Below are 22,776 nucleotides of genomic sequence, written 5' to 3' on the forward strand. Positions count from 1 at the left end.
AGCCACTTTTTTAATAATCCTGTCATTGCTTCTCCTGAATGAATGGTCATATCAACATGGGGTTTTAACTAAATGACTTCTTATGATGTCTAATTGATCCTAATGAAAATGGTGCCAATCTGACATACAGTATGGCTGCCATATTGGCCATCTTGAAAATCTTGCTATCACTTCTCCTTCTTCATTGATGGTCACATCAGCATGAGGATTTCAGTTAAAGACTTATGAAAATCTTTTTATTGCTAGTCCTTCTGAATGGATGGTTGTTTCATCATGAGGTTTGAACCAAAAGACTGCCTATAATGTATAGATTGTTTTGAGTGAAAACGTGCAGATGCTAGGTCCAATCTGGCCATCATGGCAGACAGTTTGAAAATCTTGTTATTGAAAACTTGCAAATCCTCTTATATTTGGTTTGAGGTTTCATCAAAAGACTTGTTATGATATACAGATGGACTTAAATGAAACTGTTGCTGATCTGTCATTCAGTATGGCCATCACCACACAGTAACCTTCTTAAAAATTATGTTATTGCTACTCCTTCTACATGATAGTTGCATCAACATGAGGCTTTCACTAAAATACTTCTTACGTTGTCTAGTTGGTCATGAATAAAAATAATGCTGATCTGATGTCCAATATGCAGACATGATTTTTCTCCGTTTTAAAGCAGAATTCCATTTTTCTTGATATAGTCTGTTTTTTATATCATCTCTGATCCGGTTTTTTAAAAATGGTCTGTCTGCTCCCATTCTGCAACGACCCTTGTAAATTATTCATTCCATATATTAGTTTGCACATGACTCTCGTAAAGAGTATTCTGATTGGTCAAAAGTTTAAATTCATCCAGTGAATCTTTGTGTGATGGAAATTGATGGCAATGGAAAGAAGAAGCATGCTTGCAAAACATGGCGTCCTGAGTTGTTGAGAGAGACCATGACAGGAAAAGTTTAAATAAAGGTATAAAAAACATATGGAAATGGGAATGGCTGGAGCAAAAAGTTGACGGAAATTTAGTTGGTCAGTTTATAAGAAAACTGAATACTAGAGGACCGGCATTTTGTGACCACTGCAATAAAGATCTGAATTACGGTAATCACAGTAGGAAGAGTTTGCAGTAGCACCAACAAAAGAAGCTGCATTCGGAAAAATTGAAGCTCAGAAGGTATCTGGAAAAAGTGCAGTTAATTACAATAAGAAGAAAGATTTCTTGCTTGAGAGAACAGATTTAGCCCTCTGCCAGAATATGTGCACTGCATGTCGCCAAGCACCAGCTTGAAAGGAAAAAGGCTCTCATTAAGAAGGAAAAGAAACGATTGCACATTGAACCATAAAAGTCAGTGGTGACAAAAAGGAAGGCTAAAGAAATCTTTGCCAAAGATGCAAAAAGAGCTTGACTGGCATATCAAATGGTTGTGTCCTCTGGAGAAAAAGACAAGTCAGTGTACGGAAATTATTTGTATATAGTTGATGTACTTGGGTGTTTATTTTACAAATTTGTTATGAAAAGAGAGAAGTATAATATATTTCCTGCAAAAATTTAGAAATTTTTGTGATTTAATTATGATGTGAACACTGACATGCACATGAAATAACTTCAGCATCAATAGTATTGGAGAACAAATTCATGTGAATATAAATATTGTGAAATTATTGAACTCAAGTTGAACATTTTTGGTAAGTTATTAGTTTTTCAAATGATTATTTTGGTTTATTTTATAAGCATAAGTTGCACTAGGAGCAGTCTTTTATGAGTGTAAAATGCATTTTTGGCCGGGGGTCTTTGGCCCCCTAGACCCAGGGATCAGGGGCTCTGCCCCTTGAGACCCCATTGGGAGAGGACCCCCAAACCCCCTTTTATGGAAGACCAAAATTATGTCTGAATATGGCCTTTAGATCATCCACATTGAAACCTTTCCTACTCCTGAATCAAAAGCCATATCCTGAAAAGATTTATATCTCTACTCCATCCAAATGGATAACAAGGGTTATCAAAATAGGGTTTTCATTGATAGACTTATTATGATACCTAGTTAGTCCAAAACTAAAATGGTGCTGTTCATACTTCCAGTATCGCTGCCATGATAGCTGTCTTGAAAATCTTGTTATCACTACTCCCCCTGTGTGGATGAACATTTGAGTTTTGACCAGAAGACTTCTAATACCCTAAACAAATATGGTGCTAAGCTGATATTCACTATGTGTGCCACAGCAACTAATTAGACAATTTTGTAATTGCTGAAAATATAGTTTCAACACACTTGGCAGTGAAAAGGAGTAAATGGTCTTCTCTTGAATTCCTGGAAATTCTTTTTGCCCATTAGTGTCATTTTGTTTTAGAGGCTGTTGGTTAACATTGGTAGGTAGTAAAACATTGGTCTGAATTTAGCAAATTTTTGTATTTAATATTAAGAACATGAAAATATTGTATGCAAGATTTTTCCTTCTATATCATAAGATGCTTTGAAATGAGTGTTCTGTACTGCCCATTTTGTACCTGGTTATTTCCTCCAACTTGGAAAAAAGAACATGACTGTACTTTTATATTTATTATCTATTCTTTCTTTTGTGTTTTCTAAATATGTTTTACTGTAATGTGTTAATGCAATTCAATGCAGAATGGAATTTATAAAACTTCAGTCTAGTGCAGCTTAGAATATCAACTGGTAGATGACAATGAAAACACCAAAATAGTTCCAGTTTGTGTGTATGTGTGATACAAAAATACCAACTGAACAACGGTATTGAACACTACGTTGGTCCTTTAAGATTAAGTGGGTATGTAATATACATGCATTACCTACACTAGTACAGCCTTAATAAAAATTAAACTCAGACTCTTAAACCAGCAGAATTGATATGCATTACGCTCATTGTGTAGCATTTATATAAACATGTTATTTATATAGCGAATTTTGGTATATTCTACTAATTGTCTATTGTTACAAAAATAAAAAACAGAAATGTTCATGATCAAAATTAAAGTGAAAGTGTCAAATGCATTCTAGTAGTACAGGGAATACCACTAATCAGCAATGTTTTCTGTCTGATTTTTCACCCTTTAAGCCCCCCCAAATATAAGTGTTTCCAGTCAGCCGACCATCCCTGTTTTTCATTGCCAACCATGCACTTTTTTCATGCAGAATTAAAAAATTTTTTAAAAAGTTCCTGAAATTGATTTGTGCATCTAATTGATCTGGTTTAGCCTAGTATTGTGAAGTGCTTAGTACATCCTGTATACTAATCATTATAATATATATATTGTTTATATAAAAAAAATACCTACCTACCCTAATTTTGGAACCAGTACAATAGGAAACACACATATTTGAGGGGAGGGGGCCTTATGAATAGTCAATCACCTTATAAATATATTTTCTGGCAATAATCCTTTTTCCTACAGCTGCTGCTGTGTGGAACCATGAAATACAGTGTAGCAGACTTGAAGAACAACCACATTTTTGCTGGATCTTCTCCAACATTCAGGAGGGTATGAAATAAATATAAGGACATTATTAATATTTATATTATTATAGTAGTATTTATATTATTACCTGTGTCTGTACAAGTCTTCAAGAACCAAGGGTTGCTCTTGTTCTTGTTGCTATAGTTGTTGATCTTTGAACTCTCTTTTTCAAAACTTTGTTAATAGTGCAGTCTGTGTTTTTGGACCCCATTGAGTTATCAAGGGAGAAATGTATGTAACAATAAATATTATGTATCACAATATGATTTTGTGTCCTTTGAGATTTGTTCTGTCCAGAATTTAGGAAATATTTACTTGTAACATTTCAACTCATTTAGATATCTTACTATTGCTTTTGTTGTAAAAATATTTATTGACATAAATGTTTGGGGGCCCCGAATGGCCAAGTGGTCTAAAGCGCTCTCCATTACAGATCACTGCCATCTCACCTCTGTCTGCATGGGTTCGAGTCTAGGATTCAGCTAATGTGGGTGTGTGAGAAAGCTTGCCAGTAGCTTCTCATGGGTCGGTGGTTCTTCCCAGGGTTTTCCTGAGTTTTTCTTCCACCATTAATACTTGCCGCCATGCATAGCCTATTGTGTGCTGAAAAATGGCGTTAAACCCCACAACAACAACAACAACATAAATGTTCATGTAAAGTTTTACAACAGGCTTGACTGGCTAATCTAAATCCTTATTACATTACAAATTCAAATGAACATCTTTATACATTACAAATTCCAGATGAACATCTTTATACATTACAAATTCCAAATAAATATCGTATTACATTACAAATTCAAATGAACATCTTATTACATTACAAATTCAAATGAACATCTTATTACATTACAAATTCCAAATGAATATCTTATTACATTACAAATTCAAATGAACATCTTATTACATTACAAATTCAAATGAACATCTTATTACATTCAAATTCTTATAGAAATTCGGTTATTAGGAAAGGCACTTGAGTGAATTATTGCCACATTCTACTTGTGAAACGAGATAATTTGTGGCAGTTATTTTATGTTTTATGACAACTGTATTTTACGAAAAAGTTACTCTTTCCTGAAAATGAATTACATCATGTTGGATTTACAGAAAATGAAAATAAATGCCTGCATGATAGAGCTGTTTAGTATATGGAGATGTTTGCTGAACCATCATTTAATATCCTTTTGAATTTAGGTACAAAATTGCTGGTCTTAAATTCACTGGAATCTGATTTGGTCTTAAAGTGTTTCCTCAACCAGTTTTCTCATATAGATTGTTTATACTTGATAATTTGGCTGCACATGTGGCAATCACCTGGTGAATGAATGTCAAATATTATGACCAAGTCAGACATTGTTTGTTTGCACCATCTCTCATTACAAAATATTTACATTTTGTTCTCTCTGTCTCTAATATCTGCACACATTTCCAATTATATTGCAGTTCTGCAAGTTTGTAATCACATAATAATCAAGTCTGTCATTGGATTTCACAATGTAACTTGACTGGAAATCAATGGGTTTCTGCCAGATTTTGTGTGCAGCCCTTTACCATCGATACCTTGGCGGCATTCTTTTCAGGCTGATAAGCTGTAGAGATCCCTACAATTTTTTGTTAGCTGTGCTGATCCTTCTGCACCTAATTAGCCCCAATTAACCTTATTACCTGAACACCCTCATTGCTCAATCACGCCTTTGTTATGTTCTTTCACATTTCAAGATTGGCTTCTTGGGTTATTTAACTAATATTTAAGGGGTTACATATTAACTGTGGTCCTTCTTCCACATTCTCAGTATCTATTGTATTCAGCACACTTATGCATTTTCATATTAAAATGGAATCTGTGGCAGTTAGATGACCAACAGGCTGGTGTGTTGATTAGCTTATAAAAGATACATAGTGAATTTTGCTTGGGCAACTTTACACTAATTGCTAGATCTAAAACAGATTTTTCATTCAGCTTTTTTGTCATGCTCGCCTTGGCAAAGTTCAACATGATGATTTATTTTGCATCTCTGTGTGCCCATCTGGCCATGGAGATTTATAAATGTAAATGTTTTTTTAGATTAAACTTAATGTTGAAGTTTTATTTTCTAGTCAAATAAAAGGTTGGCTCAATAATAAATAGTGATTGCACATATGCATCTGTCAACAATTGCTTGTTCCCACCCTGAAGGACATATTTCTGATTTTAAGCTCTAGTGGTCATAGTGCCTTGAAACTTTACACACACATTCATCCCATGGTCTGATTGGTTCAGAATAAAAATGGTGTTGCTTGAACATCTAATATGGCCACCACAATGCCATGTTGAAAATGATGTCTAGTTGGTCTGGTGACCATCATGGGCACCATGACAGCTATCATGAATGTCTTCTTGTTCCTACTTATCTTTAATGGATGGTCATATTGACAAGAGGTTATCACTGAAAAAACTTCTTATGATATCTAGTTGCAGTTTTAATGAAAACTGCTGTCTGAAGTCAGTTATGTCCATCATTCTTGTTATCACTCATCCTCTTAAAAGAATGGTTATATCAATATGAGGTTTTCACATAAAGTCTTCTTACAGCATTTATTTGCTTTTTAACAAAATCTTATGTCCAACATGGCTGTCATGGCAGCCATCTTGAAAATTATGTTATTGCAACTTCTCCTGAATGGACGATCATATCAACATGGGGTTTTCCCCTGAAAGACTGCTTATGATGTCTACATGGTGCTAAATGAAAATGATGCTGATGTGGCTTCCATCTTAAAAATCTTATTATCATTACTCCTTCCTCCTACATGGATGATCACATTAACATGGGATTTCCACTAAATGACTTCATCTGATATCTGGTGGATCCCCTTAATGAAACTGTTGCTAAATTGAAGTCCAGCATGTCCACCATGGCAGCCATCTTGAAAATCTTGTCATTGCTACTCCTGATTGGATGGTCATATCAGCTTGGGATTTTCACTGAAAAACTTTTTATTATGTCTAGTACGTGATAAATAAAAATGGTGCAGATCTGACATTCAATATGGTCACCATGGCAGCCATATTCAGACTCTTGTTATTGTTACTCCTCCTGAATAGATGGTTTTATCAACATGTGGTTTTCACTAAAAGACTTCTTATGATGTCTAACCAGATCACTGGATCGTAAACACAAAGCCAATCTGAGATCCAACACATCAGCATCTTAAAACTCTTTTCATCACAATTCTACTTGAAAAGAAAGTCATATTGACATGGTATGTTCACCAGAAGTCTTAATATGATGTCCATTTGGTCTAAAATGAAATGACGCTGATCTCACATTCAATTTGGCCTCCATGGCAGCCATCTTGAAAATCTTGTTATTGCTAATACTCTGCTGAATGGAAAGTCATATCTCCAAATGAATACCGATATCAGCATGGGGCTTTCAACAATAGACTTCTTTTGATACCAGCTTTGTATCCAATATGGCTGCCATGGTGACTATCTTAATAATTGTTATGTCACTGCTCCCCTTGAATGGGTGATCATTATGGTGGGGTTTTCACCAAGCCCTAAATGAAAATCATGCTAGTCATACAACCAGTATGACTGCCATGCTGTCTTAAAATCTTATTGTCCCTACTCCCATTTATTGGATAATCATGATGTGGGGTTTTCACCAAAACATTTCAGATATTGTCTACTTTGTCCTAAATGAAAATGGATCCAATCTGACATCCAGTATGTGTACCACAGCAGCTAAATTGAAAATCTTGTTATTACTGAACACCATAGATGGTTTCAACACTCAACAGTTAAAAGGAAGAAATGGTCTTATCTTGAAATCCTGGAAATTAATTTCACCCAGTAGAGCATAAGTGTGTGTGTTTGTGATTTAGATTTGTAACATAGCTTCAGTAATTTTAGACATATTGCTATGATGTCTTTAATGCTGCAGTTTATAGTGATGTCCAGCACTGGGGTATCATGCTACAGACATTTAGCATCATGTCCCACCCAGTAACATTATCCTGACACCAGGCCGACCAGTCCTAACACTAACCTCTTAATGCTGAGTGCCAAACGAGGCAGCTCTTGGTACCATTTCAGTAAGTCTTGGTATGACTTGGCTGGGAATCAAACCCACGACCTCCAACATCTGAGGCAGTCACTCTAAGCACTTAGGCCACATGAGTGGTCACAGTAGAGCATCAGTCCATTTGATGTAACAATAAGGTCAAGTGAGCATAGGCCATGGCCCAGTATCTGTCAAAATTTCCATTTAAAACCTCTATTCAAACTGATTTTGATAAAAAGTTAGTACAGACCATCCTGGTATGATGCTGATCCACCATCAGATATATCCACCATTTCTTTTAAACAACTTCTACAAAACCACAGAACATAATGTGATCAAATTTGACAATTATTCAGACCATATGACCTTCCAACTTTGTACAGATGATGCAGATCAACTTTCAAGTACAGCCACTATTACCAAAACCTAGAAATACCTTTGAAAAATGGCTTCTCAGAATCTATAGAATTTGACCAAACGTAAGAGAAAACATCTCGCCTGAAAACCATTCAAGATTCTATAGATGATGTTCTACTATGTCCACCTTTAAAAAAAAATTATGTAAAATCTTTACTTCACCAAGATCGCTGAATGGAATTTTTGACCAAACTAACAGAAAGCATCCTAGCATGAAGTCCTTCTAGACTTGTACAAATGATGTCAATCTGTTATTAGTTATGGCCCCCTGTTGTTGAAAATAAAATGAAAAATGTATTTAAGTGACTTCTTAACAACTGCTCAAAAGATTGAGACTAAATTCAACAGAAAGCAACTTATTATGAGGGCCTTTTAAAAGAATAATTTTGGAGTTATGCTAAGGTCTTTCAGAAAACTTTTAAACAGATTTTTAAAAATAGTTTTGGAATATAGGATTCATTAGTTTCAATAAAACAATTTATTTAAATTAGGAAAAATAACTGGATTAGGTTTAATGATCAGTCATTTAAAGCTGGAGAAAAATATACAGATGTTACAAGCATTAGTGATGGGTAGGACTAGCTTGAGAAGCCATAAAGTGTGTGCAGTTTTATGAATTAATTTGGTGTCTTTTGTCCTCTCATTGCACAATTAATTAAGGAAAATCTAAAAAGCTTGACATTTATGGATAAGGTTGATTTCTACATTGGATTTATTTTTAAAAATTCAAAACTTAGATATGGCTAATCAAACGAGGTGTTGATTGTGCATCTGAAAAGATGAACACTAACAACCTCCTTGCCCAACACAAGCTAATTAAAGCAACTAATTAAATATAATGGTATTGCCGTATTAAATTGTCTGAAATAATAGGTTTGTTTTATTTAACTTATAATACTTTGTATTTTTAGGGTTGTTGTTGTAGGGTTTAAAGCCACATTTCAGTGGAAGATAGGCTATACATGGCGGCCAGTATAAATGGTGGAGGAAGAACCCGGGAAAACCCCGGAAAGAACCCTCAACCCATGAGAAGCTACTGGCAAGCTTTCTCACATACCCACATGGGCCAAATCCGAGACTTGAACCCATGCAGACAGAGGTGAGATGGCATTTTAGGGTTATCTTTGTTTAAATAAAATAAAAATAATAACCCAATATTCTTTTCTACGCAAACACTTTAGGTTTAATTACCATCAGTAATCTATATATCTGGATCCAAGAAATTTTCTTTTAATTGGAAAGGTTAGTTCCTGAATCATTGACAGTTACATATATGTTTATTTACCAATTTTGTAAATGTCTTCATATGGTAAACTAAAGTAAGCCATTTCGACATGCAAATGTTACCATTTGTCTCAGAAGCTGTTTTCAGGAGAATTCCAGAGATTATGACTTTCAAAGCATAGGTTTAGAAAATTGAGAGGATGTTCTAGCGTAACTGTTAGGACTTGTACTACAATAGTTTCAGCTTCTTTTTTTATTTTCTTTCTACAGGTTCTAGACTGGTTCTGGATTATAATTGACAGTTTTACAGATGAGCAGATGGCCAGGTTGATTCAGTTTACAACTGGATGCTCACAGCTGCCACCTGGGGGCTTTGCAGAGCTGACCCCCAAATTCCAGATCTCACCGTCATACACATTCAATACTTTACCTACAGCCCATACCTGGTAAGCCTTCTCATTATGTCATAAATTATATTCTGTACATGATTGCTATCAGGCCTGTGTTTTTAGCAGATGATGTCAGTTTCATAGGTCACATTTTTCTGGTTGCCACAATGGTAGCAAATGATCTCAGTGACATAGGTCACATTTTTCTGGTTGCCACTGTGATAGCAGATGACATTGACATAGGTCACATTTTCCTGGTTGCCACTGTGATAGCAGATGTCAGTGACAGGTTACATTATTCTGGTTGCCACAATAGTAGCAGATGATCTTAGAGACACGGGTCACATTTTTCTGGTTGCCACTGTGATAGCAGATGATGTCAGTTTCATAGATCACATTTTTCTGGTTGCCACAGTGATAGCAGATCATGTCAGTGACATTGGTCACTTTTTCTGGTTGCCACAGTGATAGCAGTTCATGTCAGTGACATAGGTCACAGTTTTCTGGTTGCCACTGTGGTAACAACAGCATTAACATTGTTTATTTTATTCAAATTTTGCATTAGGTTTTTGCAATTCAGATATGTCAAAGTCACATCATAGCATGCATTGTGACAAATACATGGCATTCCAGGAAAGACTTATTTAGATCTCCACTGCATGCAGGGATGAAATTTTTCCAGTTAATTGATCATGATCATCTTTGCTACTGCCCATCCAAAGAGAAACTTGTTAACAAGATTGCACAAAAATCACTTGTCTGAGAAAATTGAAATTCGTGAGAGGCATTGTTTTATATATGAACTATTTAGATTTTCATGCCATTACAGATTTTGCTATTACTACTATATTCAGTTAGTTTTTAACTTTTTGGGACTGATTTTTGTCAAGGTAACTTGAATGGCTATCAATGAGTTCAGTTGTAAGTGATTGAAATATCATACACGATGCGTACTATAAAAACCTCATATACCAGCCAACCCCACCACTTGCATATTACAGTAAGGGATAACTGTGTGCATACATATTTTCTCAAGTGGGACTGGAAATTTTGACAAACTTCTTACTTCATTTGCCTCCACAGGTCTCATCATGTGACTGCAGTAAACCATAAGTTTATCCCTATGATTACTAGTAATTTTGACAAGTGTTTTTTTTTTTTTAACAAGATGTATGTTCATGACATTGCAACATTTGCAGTCTGGTAAATTCACTCAGTTAAATTCGTCCACTGTCTGAAAACATTATCTTCCTTTTTGTTTATATAGGTGTCTGTTTCAATTTTTCTTACACTTCCTGACTGCTAGCAACTCATCAAAATCTTTCATACCAGCAACAACGAGATTTAGTCTCATAAATTGGTCAAGAGTGTTAGCAGTTTAGTCTTGATCAGGCTTTGATTTGAAAATATGTACTCACACTTCTGCTTGATGGTATATGTAAATTTCTATCAATGAACCATATCTGGCTTCTGTCTTTTCATTCAAACTTGCTTTGTCGATAATTTAGCTGCTAACTGTCCTCTGTATTTGTTGTACATTATGTACTTGATAATCCCCCACTCTTTGTTTACTTTGTCAACACTGAAGACCTCATTGTACTTTGTCAACACTGAAGACCTCATTGTACTTTGTCAACACTGAAGACCTCATTGTACTTTGTCAACACTGAAGACCTCATTGTACTTTGTCAACACTGAAGACCTCGTTGTATTTTGTCATCACTGAAGACCTCATTGTACTTTGTCAACACTGAAGACCTCATTGTACTTTGTCATCACTGAAGACCACATTGTACTTTGTCAACACTGAAGACCTCATCACTGTTCTCTCTTGATTGACCATCATAAGTGATCAAAGTGTTCATGTGATCAGTACCAAAACTGTAGCATGTTAGTTTGACTCAAACACAGTGAATGCATTACAGATCTCACGGTCCAGGAATCTATCAAATATGCTTGCATAAATAATCTTTATGCACTGTAGTGCTTGGGATGGCAAGTTATTGTCACATGTTGAACATCTCAGTTCTATCCCATTTAAGTGACCAATGTTACATGTGGCCATAAGAAATTTATCGCACAAGAAACCAAAATGGGTGTATCTCCAAAGTACTAAGCTTCAAGCAATGCTGCAGATCTCCCAACATGTTTGTTTTATGGTAATGTATGGTAAATCTCGTCAGCAAATGCTGACTAATGGTTACAGTTTTCATTCTTAACATTAGTAATGCTTTGATATGGTGAGTCGAGGAGTTCTTTCGCAAACAGTAAAACTTAGATGCTTTGACATAGTGAATAGGGCTCTCTCAAACAGCAGAACTTGAATGTTTGTACATGGTGAGTAGTGCTCTCTCAAACAGTTAAATTGATTATTTGACATTGTGAATAGTGCCTTCTCAAACAGTAAAACTAGGATGCTTTGACATGGTGAGTAGTGTTCTCTCAAACAGTAACATTTGGATGCTTTGACATTGTCAATAGTGCTCTCTCAAACAGTAAAACTAGGATGCTTTGACATGGTGAGTAGTGTTCTCTCAAACAGTAACATTTGGATGCTTTGACATTGTCAATAGTGCTCTCTCAAACAGTAAAACTTGGATATTTTGAAATGGTGAGTAGTGCTTGCTCAAAAAATGAAACTTGAATGCTTTGACTTGAGGAGTAGTCTTCTCTAAACAGTACAACTTGTATGTATTGACATGGTGAGTAGTCCTATCTAAACAGTAAAACTTGGATGTATTGTCATGGTGAGTAGTCTTCTCTAAACAGTAAAACCTGTATGTATTGACATGGTGAGTAGTCCTATCTAAACAGTAAAACTTGGATGTATTGACATGGTGAGTAGTCTTCTCTAAACTGTACAACTTGTATGTATTGACATGGTGAGTAGTCCTATCTAAACAGTAAAACTTGGATGTATTGTCATGGTGAGTAGTCTTCTCTAAACAGTAAAACCTGTATGTATTGACATGGTGAGTAGTCCTATCTAAACAGTAAAACTTGGATGTATTGACATGGTGAGTAGTCCTATCTAAACAGTAAAACTTGGATGTATTGTCATGGTGAGTAGTCTTCTCTAAACAGTAAAACTTGGATGTATTGTCATGGTGAGTAGTCCTATCTAAACAGTAAAACTTGGATGTATTGACATGGTGAGTAGTCCTATCTAAACAGTAAAACTTGGATGTATTGACATGGTGAGTAGTCCTATCTAAACAGTAAAACTTGGATGTATTGTCATGGTGAGTAGTCTTCTCTAAACAGTAAAACTTGTATGTATTGACATGGTGAGTAGTCCTATCTAAACAGTAAAACTTGGATGTATTGTCATGGTGAGTAGTGCTCTCTCAGAAAGTAAATTTTGGATGCATTTAGTTTTAGGTGTTCACAAGTATCTAAGCAAATATGCAGTAGCATGGGGGGGGGGATTGTGCATATGTGAAACAGATATTAAGTTATTGGATATTTGAACAGTTTATACTGATTTTATTTTATTTCAGTTTTAACAACCTTTGCCTACCAGACTATGACAGTATAGAACAGTTTCATCGAAGCCTTCTTATTGCCATCAATGAAGGAAACCAAGGATTTGGCTTTGTTTGATGATCATTGCCATAATTTCTGAGCATTTTCACCAATTTTTCAACATTCCAGTCATTTAGAATGAAACAAAATTTAAAACAATATGGAAACAACAAACCAGGATCAGAGACCTGCCTATAAGAAGAGGCACTGCCAGAGTTTCCCAAATGTACAGAATCATAGACTTGTTGATATTAGAGGTCATACTCATGATCAGATTTTGATCTGATTTGGTATGTAAGCTTATCTGATGAAGGCTGCAGATGAGTTTGATTATGAGACACATCCATGCATAATAATGAGAACACTGATGGGGACACATTTCTGATTATATTTCGTATGTAAGCTTATATCAGATTGGTGACTTCAAACTCTCTGTATGCCTGTGACACTGAAAGTCCAGGACCCTCATTCTCCAGAAGCTATGGATTCTGATAGGAAAATTGGAGCTCCAGGTAAGGAAAGAGCAAGTCCTTTAGGGAGGTGCAAAAATCATGACATTTAAGTTAAACCAGAAAACTTTGGTATAGTTAATCTTGAGTGTAAGTACATGTATTTCTAGTATTTATGACATTTAAATATTATGTTTTACATTTCTGGAAGATAAAGTTTCTTTATTTCTGTTTATTCAGTTATCTTTCTTGCCAACTTGGTTCTTTTATAACTCTACTCATCACAGACCAGAAGAACTTGTGTGATGGTCTGCTGTCCATCATCTGTCATTCATCACTCTGTTAACACAAGTTTGTTATCACTATTCCTCCTAAACTACTTGGAGAATTGCTAGAAACTGTACACACACACATTCATCCGATGGTCTGGTTGATCCTTGATGAAAATGATGCTGCTAGGACATGCAGCTTGGCCAAGATAATGGTTTCTTTTCCAGTAGGGATGTTCATATCAGCAAAGGGTTTTCACTAAAATCTTATCATATCTAGATTGTCCTAAATGAAAATGATGCCAGTCTGATGCCACAATAACAGCCATCTTTAAAATCTTGTTATCTTCACTTCATTTGAAAAGAAACTCATATTGACATGGTTTAATCTTGTTGTTGCTACTTTAACAGAAAGTCTACTGACATCAGGTTTTTACTTCTTATGGATTATGATGTATTGTTGGTTTTCAATGAAAAATGGAGCCAATCGTATGTCCAGTATGGCAATCACAGCAGCCATCTTGAAAATTCTATTGCTACTCCAAAACAGATGGTGATATCAACATTGGGTTTTAACTAACATACTTCATATGACAACTGGTTGGTCTTAAATGAAAATTGTCCCATTCTGATATTCGTCCACCACAGCAGCTAATTTAAAGATATTATTGCTGAACAGATATGGTTTCAACTCTCAGCAGTTAAAATAAAGAAATGATCTTATCCCGAATTCCTGGAAACTCTTTTTAGCTAGTAGAGTCAGTCCTTCAATGGATTCTGGTTCTAATTACCTGCCAGAGAAAATATACATACCCAGAATTTGCAGTTTCAGAAAACTGATGGTCCTGGGTAGTTATTTGAGGTCTACATGATGCACAATGAAGGTCTAAGATGTGCTGGAAAAACTGACAGACAGCTTCGTTGTTCAGTAGTTAGCATGCCAGACCATGCTACCAGAAAGGGGCAACTTCTGATCCTGCCTAATATTAGATTAGCCCGGGTCGACTACCATAATGTGTTTCTGGGCAGGACATTTTACTCCATTTTGCCTTGGAATTAAATGACCTCCATGCATTCTTTTACCAAACCAAACCAATCTCAACTTGAGTACACATGAGTTTTGACTTGAAATGGGAAATTATAAAAGTGGGGTCAGGTCATATTCTATAATCTGATCAACATTACAGTGTGTAAAACTGCTGTACACAGTACAGTATTATGTACTAAATAAGTCATCAGCTGTTAGTATGCAACAGATAATGGGATATGTACCATATGCAACAGATAATGGGATATGTACCATATGCAACAGATAATGGGATTAAAAGATTGTATGTAATGCTAACTTTTTAGAAATATACACTTTGGGTTGAAATGAGTTAAACAGATGGAAATTCTGATTGTAACAAATTCAGATATTCATTAAAAATACATGTATTTTGATATGGATATATCATCATTTTATTTAAAATAATTATTTACCTTTATTATCATCAATTCTTTGTAAAGAATCTAAAATGTTAGAAATCCAAGAAGTTCTCTACTTACAAATAGCAAAAACATTAGAAACCATTTCTTTAGTTGTTACTATAAATACATTTCATCATAATATATTATGATCGTCATCATCAATATTCCTAAGAGCAAAGTTGATAATTACTCATTTTACTACTTTCTGAGCCTCTAATCAAAATTGCTGCATTGAAATAAAAAATTAATTTGTATGTATATTTTAAAATTTGTTATAATCATGGTTCAGAAAAAGCTGTTAAACATAAGCACCTGATGTTTCAGAGACTTGTCAACAAAGTGGAATGACTCCTTTTGAAGAAACTCATATTTACAGAGGCTTTTCTTACTATTGTGTCATCGTGGCATGCAATTCATCCATAATACATGTAATTCTATTGAAAAATTGCACACAGATTTTAAATATTCAATAATTTTGTCTCAGATCATTGTGTCTGAATTTAGCATCTAATACACAGCATGAACAGAGTATTAACACCATTTACTTGCCATCTGATATCGTACTGTCAGGACTTGCAGTTAATCCATAAATACATGTAATTCCATTGCAAAAATTGCATACATATTTAAACTATTCAGTAATTTTGTCACACATCATTATGTGTCTGAATTCAGTGGAAAAAATTAACAGCAAAATTAGGTTAAGAAAGACGAAGCACATGTATGGTTCATTATGTTCCAGGGTCTATGAATGGTGTCTGTACAAATTTCATACTGCTAAAATTTTCTCATTTGTATTTCCGTGTACATTTATCCATTGTAAATTTCCAATAATTAACACTTCTGTGCCTATTCATTTGAACTACTACAGCAAGAATAATTAACAGTCATCACATGCTTTCAGTGTGCATATAACTTGTACTGCAGATTTTGTGAATATCGAAAGAAACATGTGAAAACTATTATACTAATCATTGCGCAAAGTGCAGAGAAGGACTTAGCATATGAGAACTTGCATTTCCATAATGGTAAAATATTTTAATAAAAAATAGGAAATTATTAACGAGTTCATAAGCAAATACCATACACATGTAACACCCAAGAACTAAGTGCTGTATGCCTACAAAGGTCACAAGTCACTTTTATAACTTATTTTACACTGAACACATGCACAATTTCATAACCTATCAGTTTACCAGCGAAAAAAGTGGACATTATTCACTGGTCAATTGATTGTGTCTAATAACACTGCAAACCCCAGCAAACATGGTGGCAGTTTTCATTTTTTGTTGTTTATTAAATTGTGAGAATCTTTTATCAACCACCGCATTGTCTGCTGATTGGTTGTCTATGCAGTTAGAGAAGAAACACATGTTGGCTATTGTTGAGCAACAATTGTATACAGAATTAACTGAAGACAATCACAAAGACGACTTAATGGCTTTACTCATGGATCGGTAATAAGTAACATTTCCGATAATGTTTATTTTGGCATAACACTTCAAGAACCTGGTGAAATTCTTAAATTTCAGAAGCCATGCCAAGATCATATTATATTCAAATTCATACGTGAACTCTTCCCCGAAATGATAATAAACGTTTTATAAACTATTTCTCGTACTTTTAAAAACAAAATATTTTTCTGGGTACAAAAAAAATACATGTACATGTATTTCAAATTTCAGGAACCATGCCATGATCATGTTATATTCAAATTCATATACGATCTCTTCCCAAAATGGTAATACATTTTTTTAATCACTATTTCATGTACTTTGAAGAAAAATATTTTTTTTTATGTACGAATGAATATATACAATTTTGGGAGCCACGCCACGACATTATATCCAAATTCACAGTATTGTGGGGCACATTATACCAGTGTCACATTCTGTGTTTGTGTGTGTGTATATATATATATATATATATATATATATATATATATATATATATATATATATATATATATATATATATATATATCAGTTGCAGTCTTGATTACTAATGAAGCATCGAGTCATGATCTAGATTTTTATTGCTTGTGACATGTGATCTGGCATTACTGTCATACTATTTTTGCTATATATAACTATCAAATTTGACATAATTATAATATTTATAATTTAAAATTCATTATGATGGGTTGTAAGGTACTTTAATGTTTTGGCTTTAGACAAACCTTTTGATTGTATTGTCTACTTCAAATAAAAAAGATAAATAACTTGTTTTATTGTTGTATTGACAAAATGATAGATTGGATGTTTCATGTGTTTTACCTATAATGCAGGTGACTGAGAGCTTCATTCCCTGCTACTGTTGGCATTCCATTGCTATGAGTGTTGCTATTGTTACCAGGAAACCTCAAGTTTAAAGTAGTTCCAGCCTCATTTGAGAATATGGCAGTACGAAATCAGAAAATGTTTACATTGTTTCCTATATTGAGGAAATGACCATAAAATTCTGGCTCTATCTGGGGTAGAAAATTTATAGGTTTAAAGGAAGACGTTGTATTAATCAGTAAACCTCAAAATGACCAGTGTGAAGAGGGAGTTAGTGTCATAGGTCTTCATGTTTCTCAAACTTCATTTTTACTGAAACAAAGGTTTATAATGTTTCATTCCATTATTTAATACAAGTCTTGAAATTAGACTTGTTTCAGCAAAGTGGATACATGATTTCATCTGCTCAGTGCTATACATTGTCATGACAGTACAATAAAATAAATTATTGCAAATCACACGTGTATTGTCAGACAATGAAAAAGTCTTTCATAGAATTTTTGTAATATTAGTTTACAATATTTAATGCATCCTTTACTAATAATCTTGGCAAATATATGAGATATGAATTTTTTTCTTTTTAATTTTGTCCTACATTCATCCATATTATTTTATTGATCTTTTGTACATGCTTTACTAGCAATTAGTTTTGTATTGCAGATTAAAACCTGGAATGTAATTTTATTAATTCAGTAAACATTACCAATAATCAAATTAAACAGCCACTAATCTCTAATGCATCACAAAATGCTATGCCAAGAAACCATGGATGGCACCTTTCAGAGGGGGGTGTATTTACAACGCAGATGAAATATTTAGTTTTCTTACGAAATGGGGCCTGAGATTTTCTTAAATGAAGTATGTCCCTACATCTACCTCTAGAATCATAGGTGGCAAGAAGGGACCTTTTGTCAGACACAATTTCCCTTCCATTTGCTGAGGTGCCAGCCAAATGCAGCAACTTTCTTTCTGCTTCCACTGTCAAATATATCACCCATCACATTACTTCCTCTACCTCCAGAATCTAGCTCTCTCAAATACTTGAAAAAGTCTCCATTTCTAGACAAAGAGAAGTAACTCTGATTACCATCCCTTTCCCTACTAGGTGGCACTGTACATGGCAGATAATTTTCAGTTTTCACTTTCACTGTAACCTGTCAGTTTGTCTCTGAATCTATGTAAATCACACTAAGACTATCACCCAGGCTACAAGGAGTCATCCAGTCAGCATACTCTGATCTCTCACAGGAACGGGTATGTTTGATGAAGATTTTGGCTGACAAAATACAATCTGTTTTCTCTGAGTCGAGCCAAGCCTTACAACAAAATATGTCAATTAAAGATATAATAAAAACAGTTGGTTGGCATGCCTAGTCCACTTTTCCCACTTTTTGTTTGTGTGGCGTGGCCTCACAAAACACAGTTTGATCTTGTTGGTCCTTTGGTTGCTATCCAGACAGTGACCAGCTCATGCTAATCCTGTCACACCCATGATCTCAAGTATAACCAGTCAACTTCCACTGGAATCACCTGAAAAAGCCCCGTATTCATTTGTGTTGAGTGATTTCATACCATTCAGTCCTTCTCTCAGGAGTCATCCTGAGCAAATGGTATTTCTGAGTCCCCTATTTTACCTAATTAATCACTTATCTGACATTTTGACATGACTCACAGCTGTTATTGACTTTGGAAACTCCAGAAATTGTTGTTGTTGTTGTTGTTGTTGTAGGGTTTAATGCCATTTTTCAGCACAGAGTAGGCTATACATGGCAGCCAGTATAAATGGTGGAGGAAGAACCCTGGAAAACCCTGGAAAGAACCACTAACCCATAAGAAGCTACTGGTAAGTTTTCTCATGTACCCTCATTGGCTGAGCCCAAGACTCAAACCCACACAGACAGGTGAGACGACAGGGAGCACTTTAGACCACTTGGCCACTCTGGCTAGAAATTGCATTCAAGGCTAATCAGTGATCAACTTAATATACCCCTCTCGGAGATGGTTCTGTCCGAACCCATCAATAGTTCCTGTAAAAACCACATTAGATCTTGATCATGTAAGTGCTTGCATGCGAATACATAACAGAGATCAGTTGAAATTATAAAAACAAGAGCATAAACATGATGATATTATAAACATTTATTTTGAATTTTAAAAATAATAATTTGTGCAAAAATCATGGGAGCCACAAGTATCTGAATGTCACCATTGGGTTTTAGATGTTGCGTGTCTCTTGATCGTTTTTTCTAGCCTTCCACAATCACTTGGCTGGCAGCATCTCGGGAACTTCTCTCTTGATACACGAGTATGAGACTGGACAAGATCATCACTCTATCTCTGATAGTATTTTCTAAATGTGAAGATTTGTTACCGATATTTTTCATTAAGTAAAGTTGAATGAGTATCCATAAAGGGCAATAAACATTGTATGTAATACCTAACACTCCCGATGCTGTGTCAAATATCACTTAATTCAGTGAGTAATATCAACATGAAATCTTCATATGCATCAGTCTTTCAAGAAATATCAAAAGGAAAAAGACAAAAGGGTCAAATCAGTCTTAGATTTTTAAAACTTGATACATCAAAGAATATTTTTTACATGGACAAGTAAATGATTGCATTCTTGATCCCACTCACACAAAACTAAGTGCCCCTCAGTTTTTTGTCATGGCATTTTAAAGTGCTTGAGAACTAGATTGGTGGCCATCAGCTGAGGACCTCAGTCAGCCACTTTTCAAATAGATTACATTGTATCGGATTTTGACTTTTAAATATAGCATCTGTCTGTGATATAATTCATAATCATGTTGTAATATCAGTTTCATTTGACAATTATATATATGCCATTATTTTGTTCCAAGTATTTTAGTCTTATAACCTTATTGAACATTGTACACATGTGATCATGTGATAAAGTGGTAATGAATTATTGTACGTACACATGTGATAAAGTGGTAATGAATTATTGTACGTACACATGTGATAAAGTGGTAATGAATTATTGTACGTACACATGTGATAAGGTGGTAATGAATTATTTTATGTACACATGTGATAAGGTGGTTGTACAACCTCACCTAACCAGCCATTGAAGATAAGGATCTGTCTGGGCTAAATGTGTATTACATGCATCAAGCTGCAAACAAAATCAAAACATCCTCATCTGATGCTAATCAAAATGTTTTTTCAATTCTTAGTAGTGATATTTCCCAAAAAGGTAAGTGTTTGGTGGATGAATATCTGGCAAATGTGAAGGATAGATCTTTGTAATGAAATTTAAGTCCAAGTTAAAATTTGATGACCTTTCAATAATCAGTGATATACCTAAAGCTTCAAATTATGGCTTAGATTGCTAATATTGATGACACATCATCAGAAACTTTGACATGTCATCAGAAACTTTGATAATAATAATAACGAGGACTTTGTATAGCACCTAATCTTTAGAAGCTCTAAATGCTTTACAACATTAGACAACACCTATAAGATAAAAAACATAATGATATGGTAACAAAAACAAATGCCATGAAATTAGAAAACATAAAAAAAACATGCTGAGAATATTTAAGGTAGGAAACATTAGGTCATTAAGTTTGTTCTTGCAGTCGAAATAAGTGAGTTTTGAGAGCACTCTTGAATGGGATCACTGTGTCTTTGTGTCTAAGTTCAGTGGGCAATTCATTCCACATTGCTGGGCCCTGGTATGCAAAAGAACGCTGTCCATATGACTTTGTTTTCATAGTGGGAATAATGAGTATACGTTTGCATTTGTCAGAAGAGGAGCGTAAGTATCTTGCTGGTGTGTACACATGGGTGAGGTCGGATAGGTGTGTTGGATTAGAGTCCAACAGTGAAACGTAGCACAGAGAACAAATTTTGTGTTTTGATTCTGGATCGAATGGATAGCCAGTGTAGAGTACAGAGCAGCAGGGAGGTGTGCTCTGATTGTGGTACTCTAAGTATGATCCAAGCAGCTGTGTTTTTTTTGTAACTTTTTGAAGTTTCTGGAGCAGATATTGAGATGAACCAGACAGAATTGAGTTACAATAGTCCAGTCTTGAAAGTACTAATGAACACACAAGTGTTTTAGTGGCATCAACTGAAAGATATTTGCGATATAACACATCAGAAACTTTGACATGTCATCAGGAACTTTGTTAAAGCATAAACTTTGTTGTTGCATCATTGGAAACTTTGGCAACTAATCATTATAAACATTGGTGACACATCATCTGATGCTTTGGCAGCACATCATCTGAAACTTTGGTGACACATCAGTGACACATCATCTGAAACTTTGGTGACACATCAGTGACACATCATCTGAAACTTTGGTGACACATCAGTGACACATCAGAAACTTTGGTGACACATCAGTGACACATCATCAGAAACTTTGGTGACACATCAGTGACACATCATCTAAAACTTTGGTAACACATCAGTGACACATCATCAGAAACTTTGGTGACACATCAGTGACACATCATCAGAAACTTTGGTGACACATCAGTGACACATCATCTGAAACTTTGGTGACACATCAGTGACACATCATCTGAAACTTTGGTGACACATCAGTGACACATCAGAAACTTTGGTGACACATCAGTGACACATCATCTGAAACTTTGGTGACACATCAGTGACACATCATCAGAAACTTTGGTGACACATCAGTGACACATCATCTGAAACTTTGGTGACACATCAGTGACACATCAGAAACTTTGGTGACACATCAGTGACACATCATCTGAAACTTTGGTGACACATCAGTGACAAATCATCAGAAACTTTGATGACATGTCATCTGAAACTTTGGTGACACATCAGTGACACATCATCTGAAACTTTGGTGACACATCAGTGACACATCATCAGAAACTTTGGTGACACATCAGTGACACATCATCAGAAACTTTGGTGACACATCAGTGACACATCATCAGAAACTTTGGTGACACATTGGAAACTTTGATGACACATCATTGGTAACTCTGGTGACACATCCTTGGAAACTTTGTATTGTCGGTAATGCTAATTATGATGCAGTAACAACTGCAGGCCTGAGAGCAGTTCAGAGTGGTGAGGTTTTTATATAGATTTTGATGGAAAGGCCGAGTTTGTGTTCCTATTGTTGCAAACAGGGTGGACTGACCTGCTCTCACATGATCAAGGTCAACACAGTAACTGTTCAGTCTGCTTACAATCCAAACAGTTTAGACGTCAG

The 22,776-nt window shown here is 35.1% G+C and overlaps 1 protein-coding gene across 2 annotated transcripts in view; it reads left to right on the plus strand.

Moving 5' to 3' along the window:
• The window catches only part of LOC149805704 (apoptosis-resistant E3 ubiquitin protein ligase 1-like), a 109,235-nt gene extending 95,478 nt beyond the window's left edge, over nucleotides 1–13,757 (plus strand). For both annotated transcript variants that reach the window (XM_089950364.1, XM_089950365.1), the window contains 3 exons: nucleotides 3,404–3,490; nucleotides 9,430–9,605; nucleotides 13,049–13,757. In XM_089950364.1, the coding sequence (XP_089806490.1) occupies nucleotides 3,404–3,490; nucleotides 9,430–9,605; nucleotides 13,049–13,151 (366 nt within the window). In that variant the 3' untranslated portion in view covers nucleotides 13,152–13,757. The remainder of the gene's footprint in view (nucleotides 1–3,403; nucleotides 3,491–9,429; nucleotides 9,606–13,048) is intronic.
• The last annotated feature ends 9,019 nt before the right edge of the window (nucleotides 13,758–22,776 follow it).

The sequence above is a fragment of the Sinohyriopsis cumingii genome, chromosome 2 (assembly GCF_028554795.1).
Source record: "Sinohyriopsis cumingii isolate HCF-2022 chromosome 2, ASM2855479v2, whole genome shotgun sequence".
Taxonomy (NCBI): domain Eukaryota; kingdom Metazoa; phylum Mollusca; class Bivalvia; order Unionida; family Unionidae; genus Sinohyriopsis; species Sinohyriopsis cumingii.